We start from the raw sequence: 21,626 nt of genomic DNA on the forward strand, positions 1-21,626 counted from the left end.
TATGTTAATCATTCACTTGTATAAACTGGTGAAAAGTCTGGCATTAACTGAATAATGGTGTGTAATAAAGATCATATTGTATGGTAAAGATCTGATGCATGACTCCTTGCATCACTAATGTGTACTAAATGTGCCTTCATTCATCAAAGTGATGTGTTCTTTCTCATTGGTTTCCATATACTCTGCTGTATTATACTGTATATATATAGTAATCTCTGCAGAGAATTCGGAGTGTGGAAATTAGGAGGTGTTGAGTTACTAAAAGTATTAGTCAGAGGGCTGAAGAGGAGTTGTTGAGGTGGTTTGGTCATTTAGAGAGAATGGATCAAAGAGGAATGACTTGGAGAGCGTATAAATCTGTAGGGGAAGGAAGGCAGGATAGGGATCATCCTTGAAAAGGTTGAAGGGAGGGGGGAAGGAGGTTTTGTGGGCGAGGGGCTTGGACTTCCAGCAAGCATGTGTGTGTTAGATAGGAGTGAGTGGAGATGAATGGTTTTTGGGACCTGACTAGCTGTTGGAGTGTGAGCAGGGTAATATTTAGTGAAGGGATTCAGGGAAACCGGTTATTGTTATATATTGGGACTTGAGTACTGGAAATGAGAAGTACAGTGCCTGCACTTTAAAGGAGGGGTTTGGGATATTGGCAGTTTGGAGGGGTATGTTATATATCTTTACATATGCTTCTAAACTGTTGTATCTGGGCACCTCTGCAAAGACAGTGATTATTTGTGAGTGAGGTGAAAGTGTTGAAGATGATGAAAGTACACATTTTCTTTTTGGGGTTTTTTTCTTTCTTTTTGGGTCACCCTGCCTCGGTAGGAGAGGGCCGACTTGTTGAAAAAAAAAAATTATAGTACTCCTAGTAGGTAGTAGGTTGGTAGACAGCGACTGCCCAGGGAGGAACTATTGTCCTGCCAAGTGAGTGTAAAACGAAAGCCTGTACTTGTTTTACATGATGGTAGGATTGCTGGTGTCTTTTTTCTGTCTTGCAAACATGCAAGATTTCAGGTACATCTTGCTACTTCTACTTACACTTAGGTCACATTACACATGCATGTACAAGCATGTATATACACACCCCTCTGGGTTTTCTTCTATTTTCTTACTTGTTCTTGTTTATTTCCTCTTATCTCCATGGGGAAGTGAAACAGAATTCTTCCTCCGTAAGCCATGCATGTTGTAAGAGGTGACTAAAATGCTGGGAGCAAGGAGCTAGTAACCCCTTCTCCTGTATATATTACTAAATGTAAAACTAGAAACTTTCGTTTTTCCTCTTGGGCCACCCTGCCTCAGTGGGATATGGCTGGTGTGTTGAAAGAATGAAGAAAAAGAGAAGCTTTTATTTTTCTTTTTAGGTCACCTTGCCATGGTGGGATATGGCCAGTTTGATGAAAAAAAAAAGTATAGTAATGAGGTCACTTAAAATGCAGGGAGCAAGGGGGCTAGTAACCCCTTCTGTATAAATTACTAAATTTAAAAAGAAAAACTTTTCTTTTAAGGTCACCCTGCCTTGGTGGGTTATGGCCGGTGCTTTGAAAAAAAAATGTATAGTAATGCTACACAGTAATTTGGATATACAGTATTTACTAATATTGTAGCGTACCCTGAACCTTGACATTATTGTAGTTGTATTTCTTTCAGCATCGGTCAAATAGTTCACAGAGAAGATTGGCACCTAGACCATCGAAGATGTCTTCAGCTTTTCCAGAGAGCACTAGAGGACGACACTGTAGAAGAGGAACAGGGTAACGAATTACAAATTTGTGCTTGTTATTAATTGTTTCAAAATACTATGTACGTAATGTCTCTTAATTGCAAAAAAAAAAAAAGTCAAGAATTGCTAGGAATTTCTTTATGTATAAAGTACCAAAAAATCAAAATTGTTTGATACTTATAGTTAGGAAATAGTGGTACCCCGAGTTTCAGCCATAATTCGTTCCAGAAGGCTGTTCGAGTGCTGTTACTGAACGAGTTTGTACCCATAAGGAATAATGTAAATTAGATTAGTCCATTTCAGACCCCCAAAAATACACTTGCTAAAGCACTTACAATAATAGACTTGCATAATTGTTCGAATTGGGAGTTGTACGAAACTCGGGGTACCACTGTACTTCCTAATATCCCTGTGGTTCATATAGGTATGTTCTTGTTCTTGTTGCCTCTCTGGTAAAGAGCCTATCTTTTCTACCTAGGCCTCTTGAGTATTTTGTGTGCCATGATCTTATCCCCTCATGTTCTATGCACTTCCAGTGACATGAATAAGTATTGATATTATATTTGGGATATTGGCAGTTTGGAGGGATATGTTGTGTATCTTTATACGTATATGCTTCTAAACTGTTGTATTCTGGGCACCTCTGCAAAAGCAGTGATAATGTGTGAGTGTGGTGAAAGTGTTGAATGATGATGAAAGTATTTTCTTTTTGGGGATTTTCTTTCTTTTTTGGGTCACCCTGCCTCGGTGGGAAACGACCGATTTGTTGAAAAAAAAAAAAATTATATTTTGGTGTTCATTCAGTGATATGATAAGTCTCATACTTTGCAACGTATCTTCAATAAAGATTTGTCCTCGGTTAATGTTTATATTCACATTACCTTTTCTGTGTTGCAGAACAGAAAGCTTTCTACATGGAAGGAAACACAGAGGTGATGGTGAGCTGCTTCAGCTTGATGATGAACTGATGGAGAGTAATGTGTCTGTCTCAGCTGGTGCCACCATGAATGTACCTCAGCCTGTGACACAAGCTCATCAACCTGAGGAAGACTTTGAAGAATATTCTCTGGAAGATGAGGATGAAGAGGATGAAGATGAGGAAGACGAAGATGAAGAAGAGGAAGAGGAGGATTCAGAGGCTGCACAAGTAAGCTAAGTGAGCAAATGTATTTTTGATATCACAAGAATTGGATTTATTTCATTGCTCTTTAAGTTCAGTAGGATCTATTGCTTTATTGTTTTTATATATCATTGCAAGAGGTTAAACACTGCATAACCCATTTAGGTTTACCCCTTTCTTGTTAATATATTATAATAAATGCAAAGCTTATGATTGTATATTGGTTAAAGTGAGTTGATGCTACTTTTTGGTGTTTATTTATGACATGATTGTAAAAAAAAAAAATTTTATTAACACTTATTGGAGAATAAATTATTCTTCTTGATAATGAATATTTTAGATAATATAACAATTTTAGCAAAGAGAGGAACATCTGGCAGCCCTCCTGAAGGCCTCATCTACCATAACATTAAGAAGAGGTGGTGGAGGAGATGGATTTGATAAAAGATTGAATGCTGTTGGCGATGTTGGCCAAGGAGAGAGAAAGCTTACAAAACAACAGCGGAGACTACAGGCTCGCATTACTGCTCTTTCATATGTGCCAGATACTGTCAGCCAAGACAAATGTAAGTCCACTTCTTTCTTCCTCTCTGTCCTGTCCCTGTCCTGCTCTTCTATATATACTGGCTCCCCTCACTTCTGTGTGTTAGTGAGATTTGTAAATGATTCAAGTCATCAGAACTGTTGTCAAAAGCTTCTCTCTCCTGTGTGGGCTATTTGTATGAATTTAGTTGTTCGAGAGACAGTAGTGTGATTGGGATCATTCATCACTCCATTCGGAAGGGCCTATTTTGCTCAGTTTTTTTCCTCTGGCTACTGCATCACTAACTGGTGGCAGTCTTCTTCACTTTCCCCAACATATATCCTTTCAGTAAATCTTGTTAACATATTCTGACAAAACTATCTTTGCATAGGTATATTACATGGTGAAGTTTGGAAAATAGTAGTAAAATGTAGTAATTTTTCCTAAGTCTATTTTGTGTACATCATACTTAATTAGTCTAGAGATTTTTTTTAACACAGTGCCTCTCTCTCAACAAGACAGGGTGACCCAAAGAAAAAAATGTATTCACCAGCATTTACTCAGTCTTTCCAGAGGTGTACTGACAGTACAATCAGATCACCTCTCACTGCAGTGCCCCCACCCCTTCTTCAGAGTTCTGGCACTCTACTTCCCACCTCCAGAACTCAAGTCTGGCTAACTGGTTTCCCCTGAATCCCTTCAGAAAATGCTACTTTGCTGACACTCCAGCAGCAGCAGCAGCAGCAGCAGCAGTAAATATTCTACATGAAAATTAAATTGTATTCTTGGGGTTACAGTTTTGAGTTCCTGTCCATTCTTCTGCTAATTCATTGATATTTGTTCGTTATGACTTATCTTTAGTGTATGGACCATATGGTTTTGAGGATTATGATAATAGATGTACCAGGCTTCTAGGGCTGTAAGAGGAGACAGTAGGGTCACAGTTAGTGCCACTGATACAACTGTCACAGTAGTGCTAATTGTAAAATCATCCTATTGTAAGCTCTCTGGTTGATTAGTTACAGCATTCTGCCCATTATATGCATGGATCAAAGTTTGAGTAGTAAAAAATTTTCCATTTATTGTCTTATTAAACAACATTTTGTTTTCATAACCTGGCATAAGTTGCATTTTCAAATAACATTACAGTATGTTAAGTGATGGATTTAAATATTAGCATATAAAATCTGATTTTAAAGCTAATCCATAGGCTTTTCAGATGTGACTTTTTAATAATAGCACTTAAAATATATATTTTTCAGCAACTTCTGTTTTTTATTTAATGTTTGAGTTGATTTTTATCTTTTATATATAATCAGACTATAAACTAATCATATGTTTATGAAAGTTATCTATACTGAAGTACAGTATGTTATTAATGAAAATCTTTCAGTTATTTCATGCATTTTTTCTCTTAAGAAATTGTACCACCCTTCCAAGTTATTTAGTACAAAAATTAGAGACTGTAATGTTGTAACATTATTTCTTTCAGTTATGGCTCAGAGTTACTTGATGAGAGTTAGAGAAGCATTAGTGGCAAAAGATCCTGCAGCTTTCAAAGAGTTTTTGTGTATTCTCAATAAATTCACAGAGACCCCAGGCCAGAGCCCTCTTCAACTTCATAATCAGCTGTCTGAGGTAGGCTTAACTTCAGCACTTGCCAGTTTCTCACACCTCTTCAAACATTGCTTTGTGATACCTCAAAGCAAAGGAAGGGACATGTATCTCGGCTACAATCAAGCCTCATGTAGGTGAAATGTCTTTCCGATAGAGGTCTCTCCCTTTGCTGTATGTCTCTATACTACTATTCTTAAAAGGATTGGGTTACATTCTAATTTCTTACATATATGTTGGTAGAATTACCGACAGTATGTAAAGTAAAAGGAGACAAGTGCAACTAATGTGACATTTTATTGTGGCAACGTTTCGCTCTCCAGGAGCTTTGTCAAGCTGTTACGGCTTGACAAAGCTCCTGGAGAGTGAAACGTTGCCACAGTAAAATGTCACATTAGTTGCACTTATGTCCTTTTACTTTACAGATTTCTTACATGGAAAAAGTCAGCCTGAAATACAAATCATTGCAGGCTGGTGAAACATTGTCAGTAAAGGGTTGCATCTTACTGCATTTGTTTCTTTCCATTTCACTTTTATGTTTGAACATAAAAGATATATAGTAAATAGTGTGTGAAGTATATACTGTATTTACAGAATATACTGTATATATAATGTGCATATATTTTTCTTCTGCAGGTTTTAAAAGATTTTCCACAACTGATGGAGGAATTTGTGTCCTTCCTTCTTCCTCAGCAAGCGATGATCCTAGGCAAATATGCTCAATATTGTGCCATTCATCGTATGAGAGATTTTCTTGAAAAGTTAGAGGTTTGTGTTTTTAATTGTTTTAACTTTATAATAAACTAAAAGAATTTTTTGATCACATTGGTTGTTTGCCACCAAGGCACAGTATGTTATCCTTAATAATTATGCTTTTCTCTTCTGCATTTTTACTTGAGCTGTTGACGATAGTCGACATGATTGTTTTTCAATGTGCTACAAGTATGGTAACCAACAACTTCACTATTGTTTTTGCTGCATTATTATTATTGCAATCAGAATTAAGCACTAAACCCTCAAGGGTTATATAATGCTGCAGGGTTAGATGTGCTAAAGATGTACTATGCCAGATCGGAGACTAGCGAAAGTGCAGAGGATGCCAGAGGTAGAATCAGTAATGGCAGTGAGATTTTGATGAATTAACTAGTAGAATTCTTTGAAGTTTTTAAGTGCTTCAAGATTCTTTTTAACGTGTCTGATATGTCTAGAGAACTTTCTATGTACCTCCTTCTGACTGCCTGCACTCTGAAGGAGGGGTGAAGTTGTAGTCAAAGGGTTATCTGAATATGTGATGTTTGCACCCTTCTTGCTAGCAATCATTGAATGAATAATGGTGAAAGTTTTTCCTTTTTGTTGTGGGGGTTGGGGCTGATTTGGTGGATAGCTGTTGAGGTTAAAAAAAAAAAAAAAAAAAAAAAAATTCTCTTATGGGCTAAGTTGACAAGATTGCACTTATCTAATCACTAAGGATTCACAAAGTAAGCTGAAGATGACATTAGGTGGGAGTTGATTATCGTAAAGACACTCATGCTTCACTACCACATTTTTAAGCAGATGTTGGTTACTTTACTTTATTTTTCATTCTCTAACCTTGCTGCTATCTGGTATTGTAAATAAGCTGATAGATTGGTGGTTAAGTACTCAGTCAGAAAAGCATGTTACAGTTAATTGAGCAACCAGTACTGTATTTTATCTTAATATCTGAACCTTGGTATTTATAATGTAAACATTTTATTCAGTTACAGTTCTGCAAACAACCTAAGTACATTCAAAAAATTATACGGCTGCTGCAGTCAATGCAGAATGATTCTAATCTGAATATTGAAGAAGTTAAAGCTGCAATAACACCTCTTCTCAAGTATCCTCATTTAGTGGAGTGTTTTACACAGTGCTTTCCATCACAGTCTCCACCTCCAAGGTTAGTATAAGAAAGAATATGTACAATAGGGCTCATCAGATTAAGAGAGAGAGAATCTGAAGAATAGCAAGTTAAGAGGCAGGGCCGGTATTAGAGAATCAACCCCTGCTGACAGTGTAGCAATTTAAAAAAAAAATATGTTCTGAAATACTAGAGAATTTTTTATGAAGGTAATGCAAAATTTGATAGAAAAGTTATGGCATTATGCAGGCACAAAGTTGGCAGTCTAGACAACTTATGTATCAGCAATTTTGTCCATTTTGAAATTCATTACAAACCTGAGGATGCAAAGGAAAGCATAAATTGTGACTACTCCTCATTTGGGTTGTGGTGGGAAAAAGGGTGTATAAGTTCATCTTTATCTTTTAACTCCACGCCTCTGGGAGTTGTCACAGCTGCTCTTTGCTGATGACACTGTGCTCTTGGGAGATTCTGAAGAGAAGTTGCAGAGATTGGTGGATGAATTTGGTAGGGTGTGCAAAAGAAGAAAATTAAAGGTGAATACAGGAAAGAGTAAGGTTATGAGGATAACAAAAAGATTAGGTGATGAAAGATTGAATATCAGATTGGAGGGAGAGAGTATGGAGGAGGTGAATGTATTCAGATATTTGGGAGTGGACGTGTCAGCGGATGGGTCTATGAAAGATGAGGTGAATCATAGAATTGATGAGGGAAAAAGAGTGAGTGGTGCACTTAGGAGTCTGTGGAGACAAAGAACTTTGTCCTTGGAGGCAAAGAGGGGAATGTATGAGAGTATAGTTTTACCAACGCTCTTATATGGGTGTGAAGCGTGGGTGATGAATGTTGCAGCGAGGAGAAGGCTGGAGGCAGTGGAGATGTCATGTCTGAGGGCAATGTGTGGTGTGAATATAATGCAGAGAATTCGTAGTTTGGAAGTTAGGAGGAGGTGCGGGATTACCAAAACTGTTGTCCAGAGGGCTGAGGAAGGGTTGTTGAGGTGGTTCGGACATGTAGAGAGAATGGAGCGAAACAGAATGACTTCAAGAGTGTATCAGTCTGTAGTGGAAGGAAGGCGGGGTAGGGGTCGGCCTAGGAAGGGTTGGAGGGAGGGGGTAAAGGAGGTTTTGTGTGCGAGGGGCTTGGACTTCCAGCAGGCATGCGTGAGCGTGTTTGATAGGAGTGAATGGAGACAAATGGTTTTTAATACTTGACGTGCTGTTGGAGTGTGAGCAAAGTAACATTTATGAAGGGATTCAGGGAAACCGGCAGGCCGGACTTGAGTCCTGGAGATGGGAAGTACAGTGCCTGCACTCTGAAGGAGGGGTGTTAATGTTGCAGTTTAAAAACTGTAGTGTAAAGCACCCTTCTGGCAAGACAGTGATGGAGTGAATGATGGTGAAAGTTTTTCTTTTTCGGGCCACCCTGCCTTGGTGGGAATCGGCCGGTGTGATAATAATAAATAAGTTCATCTTTATTGGTGGATTTTCTATAAACCCATTGTTTGAGAGTATTGGCTTCCTTGATGAAGAGGACATCAAGAAAGGGTAAAGAGTCATCCTTTTCTTCCTCTAAAACTGTATTGTGATTTCTATTGACTTTAGTGTGTCTGTGTATTGGTGAAGATTAACCCTTAACCCTTTGACTGTTTCAGGCCCCTTTCTGAAACTGTCATTCTATGTCGCCAAATATTCGAAAAAAAAAAAAATTATTTTTTCTTATGAAATGATAGAGAATCTTTGCCCCGATGGTAATGACACCAAAAGTTCAAAATTTGGTCGAAAACTCACAGAATTACGCTCCCGCGAAGTTAGCGGAATCGGCAACATGTGTATCAGCGATTTCGCCGACTTTGAGCCCTATTTTCAGCCAATTCCATTGTTCCAGTTGACCAAACTCATAGCTATTTCTTTAAAACTCCATTTCATCTATCAGCTGAGTACAAGAAACTGCCCATTTACCAATTTGAACTACCCAATATAGTGGTCAGAAATTGGCAATTTGGCCAATTTCACGCAAATTAAAAAAGATGCCAATTTCAAAATAGGGTCCAGAATAAACAAGGTAGACATTCTTGGCACTAAAATAGCATATCCTCTGTTCATTAGTCACATCTCTAGGCCCCTCTTATATTATTATTGCTTTCTATTTTGATTTTTTATTCATACAAAAAAATACAAAATTTACTGTTATGCAGACTACTGCATTATTGTAAAAATGGTATAAATAATATCAGTGCACTAGTGAAAGAATATTAGACTCCCCAGTTGACGTGTATTGGACGTGTGGAGTGATTTGTTTACTCCTGAACATTGGTAAAAATCGAACATTTCCGCTAATTTGAGCTCGGTTTCAAGGTCGTTTTCATCGTCAAAGTAATGAAAATCATTCCTATTTCTGTAATATGTTTTCCATTTTATCACCTAAGACCATGAAAACGCGAATACAACGATAAATACTATAAGAAAATACACCTCAAAGTCTGCGTTTTATTCCAAAAAAACGATCAGAGTTTTTTTTCTCATTACGCACTGTGTGCTGCAGGATTTTTTTTATGTGGTGCACACTGACCACACAGACCCATTCTCTCAAATGTGGGCCTACCAGCTTTCTCCCGCTTGATTTGAAGCCGCTACAATTATCGAGTATATATACGTCAGAAACACTGGCTCGTAAGACGTATTTATACGTCGAAAACAGTCAAAGGGTTAAACTGTCAAAACGTAGATCTACGTTGACGTGCGTAGCGCTAAGAACGTAGATCTACATTTTATTTTACATGCTTTCTTATGTAAATAAAAGTAAATCTGTTCAGAGTGCTACGAATGTGAACGTAGATCTATGTTTGGACAGTTTAAGGGTTAAAGTGTCTTGAGACAGTGACCAAGACATCATCAACAGATCTTGCATCATGAACTATGGTGCTGCAATTGTAGCAGAACAAAACCAAATTAAAGTTTCTGGAAGCAGCCACTTTGTATTTATTTATTTAATACAGTGGACCCCCGCATAACGATCACCTCCGAATGCGACCAATTATGTAAGTGTATTTATGTAAGTGCGTTTGTACGTGTATGTTTGGGGGTCTGAAATGGACTAATCTACTTCACAATATTCCTTATGGGAACAAATTCGGTCAGTACTGGCACCTGAACATACTTCTGGATTGAAAAAAATATCATTAACCGGGGATCCACTGTATTATAAAACAAAATAAGGGAATGTACACACAGGCAGGTCCCATCAGTCGTCTTATCCGTGGTCTCCCCAACAAAAATTTTTCCTATGAGCCTAAGCCTGTGCCTCCTCCCAGTCTCCCACCCCAACACATCAGCATGTAATATGCACATTGTTTGACCTGTTTCTCCCTATGACTTCACTTGTCACCTTTCTTGAGCCTGACATCAGAGTGCTTCTTTGCTTTATAATTATAGGCACTATGAATCTTTATGCTTTTGTACACTTGATAAATTTCAGTTCTGGAAGAGACATTGAAAGAAAGGTCAATACATAAGTGTCTTTCTCACTTCATGTTGGCATACACAATCGTATATGCCATTCTGGAAATCTCTTGCAAAAATGTGAGCAATGATAAGTCTTTAAATATTGTACGCAATTAATTATTTAAATTTTATTTTTATTTTTTCTAGCTTACAAAGCGACTTTGAGGATGTATTGTTGGAAAATCCAGGAACTCCGGATAGTATGGAGAGCTTGATCCTACCAGATGATGACAGTCATACCTCTCCAAACCATTGTGTGTGTCCATGTCATGCTTCAGTTACCAGTGTACTCACTAGCATTTCAGTAACTCAGCACACTACAGCAAATTCAGCACATCACAATCACTGCCGCTCATGTGCATTAAGGGTTAGTATTTACATTTAATTTTCTTTTAATTATTTTTCCTTTGTGACTTAATGTTTTGTTCATTTTGTTTGCGCCAGACCATGCAATATACAGTTAAAAATGTAGCACTGTCTGGTAATTACTTATATCATACAGGTTTATAGTTTCAATTATTGTCTTTAAGTCTAGCTTTGTTTCTTGATTATACCATCTACATGTAGTCTGTATGTACAGTATCTACTTTTCAGTTTAGTGCATCTTCTATATTATCATATGTACAGCATGTGCCTAAATTTACCATAAATAATGTAAATGAGGCTCATAACATTCTACCTTGAACTAAAGTATAAAGTCATAGATTATGATTTTAATGGCCGATGATGGTTATTATTATTATTCTTTCTGTTAATATTTTTGGATTCATCTTTTACATATGGACAATACTGTACTTTGTTTTCCAGATTTGCTTTTTATTATATTCAAACTGACTTTTCTGTATAGTTTTCAGAAGGTCGGATATATCTACAGTGTGGCAAAACTCTCCGTCCAGCTAAGGTAACTTATCAAACAGACACAAAAAAGGAAGAACCTGGTGAAAAAAATAGTCAAGGTCAGGCATGTGGAGGCAACATTCACACTGTAACTGACAACAGTGACACTTTCGTGAAGGTAAAAAGTGTAACAAAAGGAAAAATTTCCCATTTAAAGGATCCAGGTGATGGTGTAAATACTCGAAACAAAGAAAATGCAAATAAAATAATGTCCAGTAGTAATAGTACAAACAGTACAACACATGTAAATAACACAAGCTTGTTAAAGGGTAGAATTGATACATCAAGTGAAGAATACTTTGCAAAGGATGACAGTAGCATCCAGACTGAAAAGCCAAACATTTTTGTTAAAATTAGAGGTGAAAATGTAGAAACTGTTAAAGAGCCTCTTAATAGCAAAAACTTTGAAAATTTAGGTTCCAAAAATGAAGGTCTTTTGGATGGAAAAACACCTTGTACAAAAAAAACTATCAGTAATAGAAGTTATGAGAAAACTGAAGTTAACACATGTTCAGACACTACTTTGGCAAAGTCTTCCAGTTATATTAGAACAAGTTTGTCCCAAGCTAATATGAAGTCTTTAAAAGGAAAAGTGATCAGTGATAGTGCTAGCAATTCCAGTTGCTCTTTCAGAAACAAAGACTTTCCATTTCTTCCCTGCTCACCTCCAAAAGATGTTCACAATGAGAATACAGTTTTACCCTCTAGCTCAAAAACAAATAACCTTCATAATTTTGGTACAATAGGTAGCCTTGCACAGAATGCAAATATCATGGATGAACGAAATAGGCCTATTGCCAGTGCAGTGATAGTAACAGATAAAGGAGAGTTACAAAAGGAACACAAGGCTGCCTTCTGCCATTTGCCACTCCAGAAATTGTCGCAGTGTCAAATAACAGAGACTCGACAAAGTTTAAAAACAAATGTTGTGAATGAGGGGGTAGTATCTGTGTATAGTGCTGGAGGTGCTCAGAGTTTCTGCAGCCCATACACATTTTTACAACATTGTAGCTCATCCTCAGAAAGCACAACTTATTCTTCAGAATCTCAAGGCAGGTCTTTAGGAAGTCAGTCGACCTCTAATAAAGAAACAAAAAAAATAATTAGGAATTTAACAGACGACCTTGATTCATCACCAGGAAAATCATTGTTATCTTCTGTGAATACATCATCTACTCCTGTTTTGCCCACAGCCTTAACTTTTAAGTCTGTTAACTGGACAAAAGAAGAGGACCGAACTATTCTGACCATAGTACAACAAAAGGGTGCTACTGATGCTGTCTTTCAAGAAATAGCTGGGGCTCTTCCTTCAAGAAACTATCATGAGGTATATGTGAATGTTTGGTGTATATGTAAACCATTTTTTTTGTTTTAGTATCAAACAATTTAATTCAAAGATTATAAAAATTATTATTGACATGATAAGACCAGGTAGAGAATAGACTTCATAAGAATGATGTTCCACCTGTTACAGTTCAAGGTTCTTGACCAGCAGAATCAGTGATTTTGATCATTGGTATAACTCACATAGAGAAGTTTTCATCATTCAAATTACTTCATGCTTGTACAAACCCATCATGCCTTACAGGAAGTATGTGCAGTATAATAAATAATTTTTTCCCCTTTCCTTTTGTTTTCCTCCCCTCTTTGTCTCCCTGCCCTTTGTTTTCCCCCTCACTTTTCTTCTCTACTTTTGTCCATTCTAATTCCTTTCTTCCTTTCACATCATTCTTCTCCTTCCCTTAAGGGAGGGTCATGGATATCAGTGAGGGGGTTCTTGTTGCAAGGAACTGTACTTGTCCTCCTGTTCCTCAGATCAATCTTGATTGCCTCCTATACCCCCAGGTACTGTATGATGCATATGAGTTTAGTGCTTCCCTTAATAATATTAATAATTTTCCCTCTTTTTCTCTCAGTTTTTGCCTCCTTTTTCCTCTTCAAGGGGGGCTCCTTGGCATGGTGAAGAGGCTCTTGGTCTGAGGAATTAGACCTGTCGGTCTCCTTCCTCAGACCGAACCTAATTACCCCCCAATCCCCCTTTCCCTATCCCATCCTCCCCTTTTCCCTTTCCTCCTCCCCTTCCCCACCCCTCCCTTTTGCCCTTCCTCTTTTTGACCTTTGGGATTTTTCCCACAGGCGCGCTAGTTCCTAGGTAGGGGAAAGGGTACCAGGGTCCATTCCATTCCGTTGAGGTTCTTGGCGGTGGCGTAGTTTGCCGTGGAATCTGGATTGCCTGGGGATGTCCCAATCCCTCTCCGGTATCCCAGAGAGTGGCTTTGGGTGTCTTTCGGGTGACGGGTGTATCTCTGGAAGCCACCTTTCGGATTCCGGGGGTGGTGGCTGAAGGAGGTATGCTTTGTGGCGGATATCCGGCCGCCCTCTCTTTTGTTCACCGAGGCAGCTCAGCAGATGTGAGGTTGCTCTCCTGGATTGCTAGGTTACTGGCATGATGGGTAGGGTATGGCACGGGTTCCATGCTGCATCTATGCTACTTGTGGTGCTGAGGTCCTCTTGGGCACAGAGGGAGATTTCTGGCCCTTTCATTCCTCCTAGGAACTATCCCTCCCCAGTCCCCCCTTTTTTTTTTTCTTCTTTTTTTATTTTTATTTTCTTTTCTTTCTTTTTTTTTTCTTAAAAACAAAAAGAAAGAAGTAACCTAACCATTGCAGCCCTAGTCCATGAACCTGATTCCCCTGGGCCCCTTCTTGATACCGCACCCCGTTCTGACCCCGCCTCGTCTTTGGACCACTCTTCGGACACTCCTCATGCCTCTGTACCTCTTGCCGGTGCTGTTTCCTCACCCGCTTCAGGTACTGAGGTCTCGACTGACTCCTTTGATTTATCTGACCTCCGCTCTCCTTTGACTATGCTTCCGGCCTCTCCCTCTACGGTGCGGCAATTTTCGAATCGCCGGCCCATTCCGCGTCGGACCAATTCTGGTCCCACGCCTAAACGCCAACGACAGTTACCTGCTGATGATACTTCTCCACCTTCTCGTTCTTCTCAGGAAAGATCAACACGTCCTGCACTCCCTTTCCACGCTCGGTTTCAGACTGCACAATGGACTAAATTCTTCACTTTACGACCGGCTTCCTCTACCGCCTATCTTTCCGACCACAGTATTGGCAAGGCACTCCTACGCCATGTTGGTAAAGATATTTCTTTTCATGCTCTTAAGAGCGGTACGCGCATCATCACTTTACTTTCTTCAGTAAAGCTTTTGAGGCTGTTGACCACAATAAAGAATTTGATATTATTTACTTAGATTTTAGTAAGGCTTTTGATAGAGTTCCGCAGCATAGACTGTTAAAGAAAGTGGCAGCTCATGGCATTGGGGGAAAAGTGCTCTCGTGGATCGAGTCATGGCTCACTGACAGGAAGCAGAGAGTGTCCATAAATGGGGTTAAATCCGAGTAGGGATCTGTAACAAGTGGCGTTCCACAGGGATCAGTCTTGGGCCCGTTGTTGTTTATAATATATATCAATGATCTTGATGAGGGAATTACTAGTGATATGAGCAAATTCGCCGATGACACAAAGATAGGTAGGATAATTGATTCAAACGTAGATGTTATGGAACTTCAGGAGGATTTAAACAAACTCTATTCTTGGTCAGAAAAGTGGCAGATGCAGTTCAATGTAGAGAAATGCAAGGTTCTGAAGCTTGGGAGTGCCCATAACCCTAGTACTTATAAGTTAAATGATGTAGAACTTAGCCATACAGATTGCGAAAAGGACTTGGGGGTTATGGTGAGCAGCAACCTTAAACCAAGACAGCAGTGCCTAAGCGTACGTAATAAGGCAAATAGATTACTGGGATTTATATCAAGAAGTGTAAGCACAGAAGTCCAGAGGTCATACTGCAGCTTTATACATCATTAGTAAGGCCTCACCTAGATTATGCAGCTCAGTTTTGGTCTCCGTATTACAAAATGGACATAAATTCGTTAGAAAACATTCAGCGTAGGATGACTAAATTAATACATAGCATTAGAAATCTTCCTTATGAAGAAAGATTGAAGACTCTTAAGTTACATTCACTTGTTAGACGAAGAATGAGGGGAGACCTGATCGAAGTGTATAAGTGGAAGATAGGTATTAATAAAGGGGATATTAATAAGGTCTTGAGGATGTCTCTCCAAGAGAGAACCAGCAGTAATGGATTTAAATTAGATAAGTTTAGATTTAGAAAGGACATAGGGAAGTATTGGTTTGGAAATAGGGTAGTTGATGAGTGGAACAGTCTACCTAGTTGGGTTATTGAGGCTGGGACTTTGGGTAGTTTCAAATCTAGGTTGGATAAGTACATGAGTGGGAGGGGTTGGATTTGAGTGGGACTTTCACATCAGAGCTTATTTCTTGGGTGGCATTGAAAATTGGGTTGGGCAAATGTTTTGTTAGTGGGATGAATTGTAAAGGACCTGCCTATTATGGGCCAGCAGGCCTCCTGCAGTGTTCCTCCTTTCTTATGTTCTTATGTTCTTATGTACAGAATGCTACCCAAGCTCATGATCTTTCTCTTCTTTCCCATATAGATACTGTTCCTGTCACTATTGAAAAACATCATTCCTTCAATTCTTGTAGTGGTACTGTCATTCTGCCCCATACCATAGTTCAACAAAATTTCCAGACATGTGGCAATGACATTCTTGAACAACTGGAACTCCAAGATCTCCCAATCCTCAAGGTAGACACTTATGTTCTTCCTGCCCGCGGGTGGAGACGATACCCTAGCAATGTGGCTCGTTTAACTTTTGACAGCCGTGAACTCCCATCCTCAGTTTATGTGGCAGGACAACAGTTACAAGTTCGAAAGGTGATCCCTACACCGCAGCAGTGTAGAAATTGCTGGCGATTTGGCCATCCAGCTAAATATTGCAGATCCATAGCCGAATGCCCGGTCTGTGGTGCCGATGACCATTCTAATACAACTTGCAATCGACCTCCCTCTTGCCTTAATTGTCATGAGGCTCACCCTTCGTACTCTCGCCGTTGCCAAGTCTACTTAAATGAGCGGGAAATCCGTTACCTCAAAGAGGCAGAAGGTCTCCCTTATGCCATGGCAGTTTCTCATCTCCGCCTCCGAGGGAGACTACCTTGTGTTTCTTATTCCCGTGTTTCAAAACGTCCCCCCACTTCTGGGGTCCCATCTTCTGCAGCCTTCTCTGTGGTTACCTCTCCCATAGTCACTCCTGTATCTAATTCTTTTGCTGTCCTAGGCTCAGACGTTCCTACTTCAACGCCTCAGTCTGTTCACGCTTCTTCGTGTTCTCCCTCACAAGCCTCAGTATCGACGAGACCTCGTACGACACCTCCTCCCAATCGTCCCTCTACTTTTCAGAAGTCAAAAAAAGGTCCTTTAACCCCTCCTTCCCTACTTCCACCTCCTCATTTTACCTTCCCTGTCTCTGTACCAGGTTCTTCCCCTCTCACTGGCTCTGTTACAAGTGTAGAGGTTAATCCTCCTCCTCGTACTATACCTACCTCCCCTGTTCCCTCCCAGGTTTCTTCCTCTTCTGCCACCTCCCAGGTTTCTGCCTCTTCTGCCCCCTTCCACGCTTCTTCTCCAGTTCCCTCCACCCTTTCGCCCCCCCTACCTTGGTACAGTCCATTACCGTTCCAATCTTTACTCATCCTCCCCCTACCATCTCCAATATTGTCTCCCATACGACGTCTCTGAATTCCGAAACACTTGAAGCAATCTCTGAATATATTGCAGAGACCAAACCATCAATGGACACTGATCCACCCTCTGTTCCTTCTCTCTCCTCTCCTCCATCTGCGCAACTCCTTTCTTCACAGCGCACCATTCCTTCGCTGCTTGAACGTTTTCCGCTGCCTCCGCATGTGGACTTTTCTAACCCCTCTAGTCCATAGGAATCCTTACCTGCGGATTTCAAGTATTTTTATCATTGCCAATCATGGCCTATTTACAGTGGAATGTACGCGGCCTCAGGGGTAATCGGGGTGAGCTTCAGATGTTACTCTCCCAGTTTTCCCCTGTTGGTGTTTGCTTACAGGAACCAAAATTACACTCTACTGTTATCTCTCCCATCTCAGGCTATAATTTATTGTATTCATCAGATCCTTTTCCTGATGGGACCTTTAAATGAAAGTGCCCTTCTTCTACGCAATGATATTCCGTACCATCAGCTATTTGTTTGTACTTCGCTGCATTACACAGCAGCCCGTATCCACTTGCATAGGTGGTATATGCTCTGTTCTTTATATCTCTCCTTCTCGGGCATTATCTATTCCGGATATTGCCTTTCTTGTTTCGTCATTACCGCCACCGATTCTGTTACTTGGCGATTTTAATGCCCATCATTTCCTCTGGGGGGGGTCTCACTGTGATTCCCGTGGCATTCAGTTAGAGGCTTTTCTTGCCACCCACCCCCTCTATGTTTTAAATACAGGTACTCACACCCATTTTGATCCTCGGACTCACACTCTCTCTTGCATCGATCTCTCAGTCTGCCCTTCCTCCGCCGCATTAGACTTCACTTGGTCTGTTCTCCCGGACTTACATGACAGCGATCATTTCCCAATCATTCTTACTTCCCCTTCATATTCACCACCTCTTCGCATCCCATGCTGGCAATTTGATCAGGCAAATTGGAACCTTTACTCACACCTAACTGTTTTTAGAGAGGTTCCTTCTTCGTCCTCCATTGATGAGCTTCTACACCTCTTCTCGTCCTCCATTTTAACCGCTGCTTTTAATTGTATACCCCAAACTTCGGGCAGGCATTCTCAGAAATGCATACCTTGGTGGTCTCCTGCTTGTGCTCGTGCAGTACGTTTGAAACGCGCTGCATGGGGCAGGTACCGGTACAATAGAACCACAGAGAGACTTCTTGATTTTAAGCAGAAGCGTGCGATCGCTCGCCGTGTCATCCGTGACGCTAAACGCACTTGCTGGCGAGATTATGTCTCCACCATCACCTCTGCTTCCTCTATGAGTGCAGTCTGGAAAAAAGTACGAAAACTGAGTGGTAAATATTCTCCTGACCCGGCTCCTGTTCTTCGGGTTGCCGGTGTTGATATAGCAAACCCACTAGATGTTGCCAATGAAATTGGCAATCATCTGGTCCGTATTTCTCAGGGGCTCCATCTATGCCCCTCGTTTCTTTCCTCAAAGTCTGCCAGAGAGTTAGCACCCTTGGACTTTTCTTCTCTCAGAGAAGAACAGTATAATGTGCCTTTTACACTTCAAGAACTGGAGGCAACACTCTCAGCTTGCCGATCATCGGCAGTTGGGCCCGACGATATTCACATTCGTATGCTACAACATTTACATCAGTCAGCCCTTGCAGTCCTATTACGCCTTTACAATCTTATTTGGTCACAAGGACTTCTTCCACAGCTGTGGAAATCTGCCATTGTTCTCCCTTTCTGCAAACCAGGCACTACGGGACATGAAGCCTCCCACTATCGTCCCATTGCTCTTACCAGTGCAGTTTGCAAAGTGATGGAATGCCTGGTAAATAGACGTTTAGTGTGGTATTTAGAGACACACAACAGTCTCTCCACTCGTCAATATGGCTTTCGTAAGGGACGTTCTACCATAGACCCCTTACTACGCTTGGATATGTATGTTCGTAATGACTTTGCGAATAACCACTCAGTTATTGCCATATTTTTTGACCTTGAGAAGGCATATGACACAACTTGGAGGTATAATATTTTAGCCCAAGCCCACTCTTTAGGCCTTCGAGGCAATCTACCATCCTTCCTTAAGAACTTTTTAACTGACAGGCATTTCCGTGTTCGGGTTAATAATGTGCTCTCCCCGGACTTTATCCAAGCTGAAGGTGTCCCCCAGGGATGTGTTCTGAGCACAACACTTTTTCTCCTTGCTATTAATGATTTGGCCTTTAGTCTTCCATCATATATTTGGTCATCACTCTATGTTGATGACTTCGCTATTGCCTGTGCAGGTGCTGACTGTCACCTCATTACAGTTTCTCTCCAGCATGTGGTCGACCCTGTTTCCAATTGGGCCACCGCACATGGGTTTAAATTTTCCAGCATTAAATCCACCAAATTACTTTCACTAGACGCTCTGTCATCTCAGATCATCCTTTGTACCTCTATGGCTCCCGTATCCCTGAACGTGATACAGTCAAGTTTCTGGGCCTCCTCTTTGACTGTAGGTTATCCTGAAAACCTCACATTACCTCTCTGAAGGCAACTTGTCACAGCCGGCTGAACCTTCTTAAAACCCTTGCTCATCTTTCGTGGGGAGCTGATCGTCGAACCCTCCTTCGCCTACATTCCACCCTCATTTTATCGAAACTTGATTATGGTGACCAGATCTATTCAGCGGCATCTCCTGCTACTCTCTCTAGCCTTAACCCCATTCATCACCAAGGATTACGTTTATGCCTTGGTGCTTTTCGCTCTTCCCCTGTCGAGAGCCTCTATGCAGAAGCGAACGTTCCATCCTTATCCGATCGCCGTGATGCCCATTGCCTTCGCTACTATGTACGCTCTCATGATCTCCGCAGTCCTTCCATTTATAGAATGGTCACTGATACAGTATTAGTAGACATTCTTTACTTGTTCGCCACCCCTGTTTACTCCGTCCCTTCTCTCTTCGCCTTCATTCGCTCTTGTCTTCTCTTCAATTACCACTTTTCTATGTTCATGTAGCATCTCTCTTTTCCCTACCCCCCTGGGAAGTTCCAGCTGTTCGAGTCTGTTCTTTCTCTCTCCCTTGCTCAAAAGCCCAACTGTCTATGGTCGCTTCCTGCTCTCTTTTTCTTGACCACTTCCACTCTCATTCTCATGCCATTGCTGTGTACACAGATGGCTCTAAGTCTTCTGACGGTGTAGGATTCGCAGCAGTGTTTCCGGACAGCGTCGTACGAGGGCATTTACTATCTTCGGCTAGTATTTTTACTGCTGAATTGTATGCCATCCTTGCAGCACTTATCCGTATTGCATCTATGCCTGTGTCATCATTTGTGGTTGTCTCAGACTCCCTTAGTGCTTTACAGGCTATACAGAAATTTGATACACCTCACCCCTTAGTCCTCCGTATCCAACTTTAGCTACGCCGCATCTTGACCAAACCTAAAGATATTGTTTTTTGTTGGTCATGTTGACATACAGGGCAATGAACAGGCAGACACTGCTGCGCGGTCAGCAGTACATGACCTACCAGTTTCATAATGAGGTATTCCATTTACGGACTATTTTGCTGCAATATCTTCCCACCTTCACACTCGTTGGCAACAACTTTGGTCTACTATGCTCGGCAACAAACTTCAATCTATTAAACCGAGTATAGGTTACTGGCCATCTTGTTATCACCAGTGTCGAGGTTGGGAGAGTACTCTCTCCTGTCTTCGCATTGGCCATACTCGTCTTACTCATGGATATCTCATGGAGAGGCGCCCTGCTCCTCTCTGTGAGAATTGCCAAGCTCCATTATCAGTCAGCCACATTCTGTTGGACTGCCCACTTTATCAACGACCATGCAGAATTTACCTCCGTCGTCGTCTTCGCTCCGCTGCTCTCTCTTTACCTTCCCTTCTCGCTGATGGACCCACCTTTCATCCGGACTCTCTCATTGACTTTTTGACAACAACTGACTTACTTCACAAATTCTGATACCTTCAGCCCTTTCTACTTCAATCTCTTGCTACCCTCTACCCCCGTACTATCCCCTGCCCCGCTGTTTTCTGTAACCTCCTCCCTTCTGCCACCCAATACCCTCGCTTCCTTCCCTTCCCTGCAGCGCTGTATAGCCCTTGTGGCTTAGCGCTTCTTTTTGATTATAATAATAATAATTGCCTCCTTTTTCTCACCCTATTCCTTTCTCTTGCCAACAGAGAGAGATATAATAGAGATATAGCTAGAAATAGATAGATAACTAGATGTAGATAGATAACTAGAAGTAGATAACTAGATATAGATAGCTAGCTAGAGAGAGAGCTAGATAACTAGCTAGAGAGATAGCTAGATTGCTAGTGAGAGAGAGATATAGAGTGCTAGAGAGAGAGAAAGAGATAGAGAGAGCTAGAGAAATAGCCAGATATAAATAGAGATATAGATAGATACAGAGAGAGAGAGAGAGAGAGAGAGAGAGAGAGACACACACTGAGACTCCTCTCACCTATTCTTCCTGTTCCTCCTCTCTTGTTCTCCAATTCTACCTACCCCTCCTGTCCCTTCCCTTTTACTTCTTCTTTCTTCTACTCTTATCCTCTTTCCTTTATCTTTCTGCTGCTTATTTTCTCTTTATTGTCCACTTTTCTACTTTTCCATCCCATACTCAGTAAAATGGTATGGTATGCATAGCCATCTGACACAGACTGGCAGGGGCAAACACTGTCCAGGTTGGAGCACTTCAGAGATTTGGCATTGATAAA

General features: G+C 40.7%; 1 protein-coding gene across 2 annotated transcripts in view; it reads left to right on the plus strand.

Moving 5' to 3' along the window:
* The window catches only part of mute (muscle wasted), a 49,674-nt gene that overhangs the window by 27,045 nt on the left and 1,003 nt on the right, over positions 1-21,626 (plus strand). For both annotated transcript variants that reach the window (XM_053783488.2, XM_053783489.2), the window contains exons 18-25: positions 1,642-1,745; positions 2,612-2,861; positions 3,193-3,400; positions 4,850-4,995; positions 5,608-5,739; positions 6,711-6,889; positions 10,498-10,717; positions 11,198-12,574. In XM_053783488.2, the coding sequence (XP_053639463.1) occupies positions 1,642-1,745; positions 2,612-2,861; positions 3,193-3,400; positions 4,850-4,995; positions 5,608-5,739; positions 6,711-6,889; positions 10,498-10,717; positions 11,198-12,574 (2,616 nt within the window). The remainder of the gene's footprint in view (positions 1-1,641; positions 1,746-2,611; positions 2,862-3,192; positions 3,401-4,849; positions 4,996-5,607; positions 5,740-6,710; positions 6,890-10,497; positions 10,718-11,197; positions 12,575-21,626) is intronic.

The sequence above is a fragment of the Cherax quadricarinatus genome, chromosome 34 (assembly GCF_038502225.1).
Source record: "Cherax quadricarinatus isolate ZL_2023a chromosome 34, ASM3850222v1, whole genome shotgun sequence".
Lineage (NCBI taxonomy): Eukaryota > Metazoa > Arthropoda > Malacostraca > Decapoda > Parastacidae > Cherax > Cherax quadricarinatus.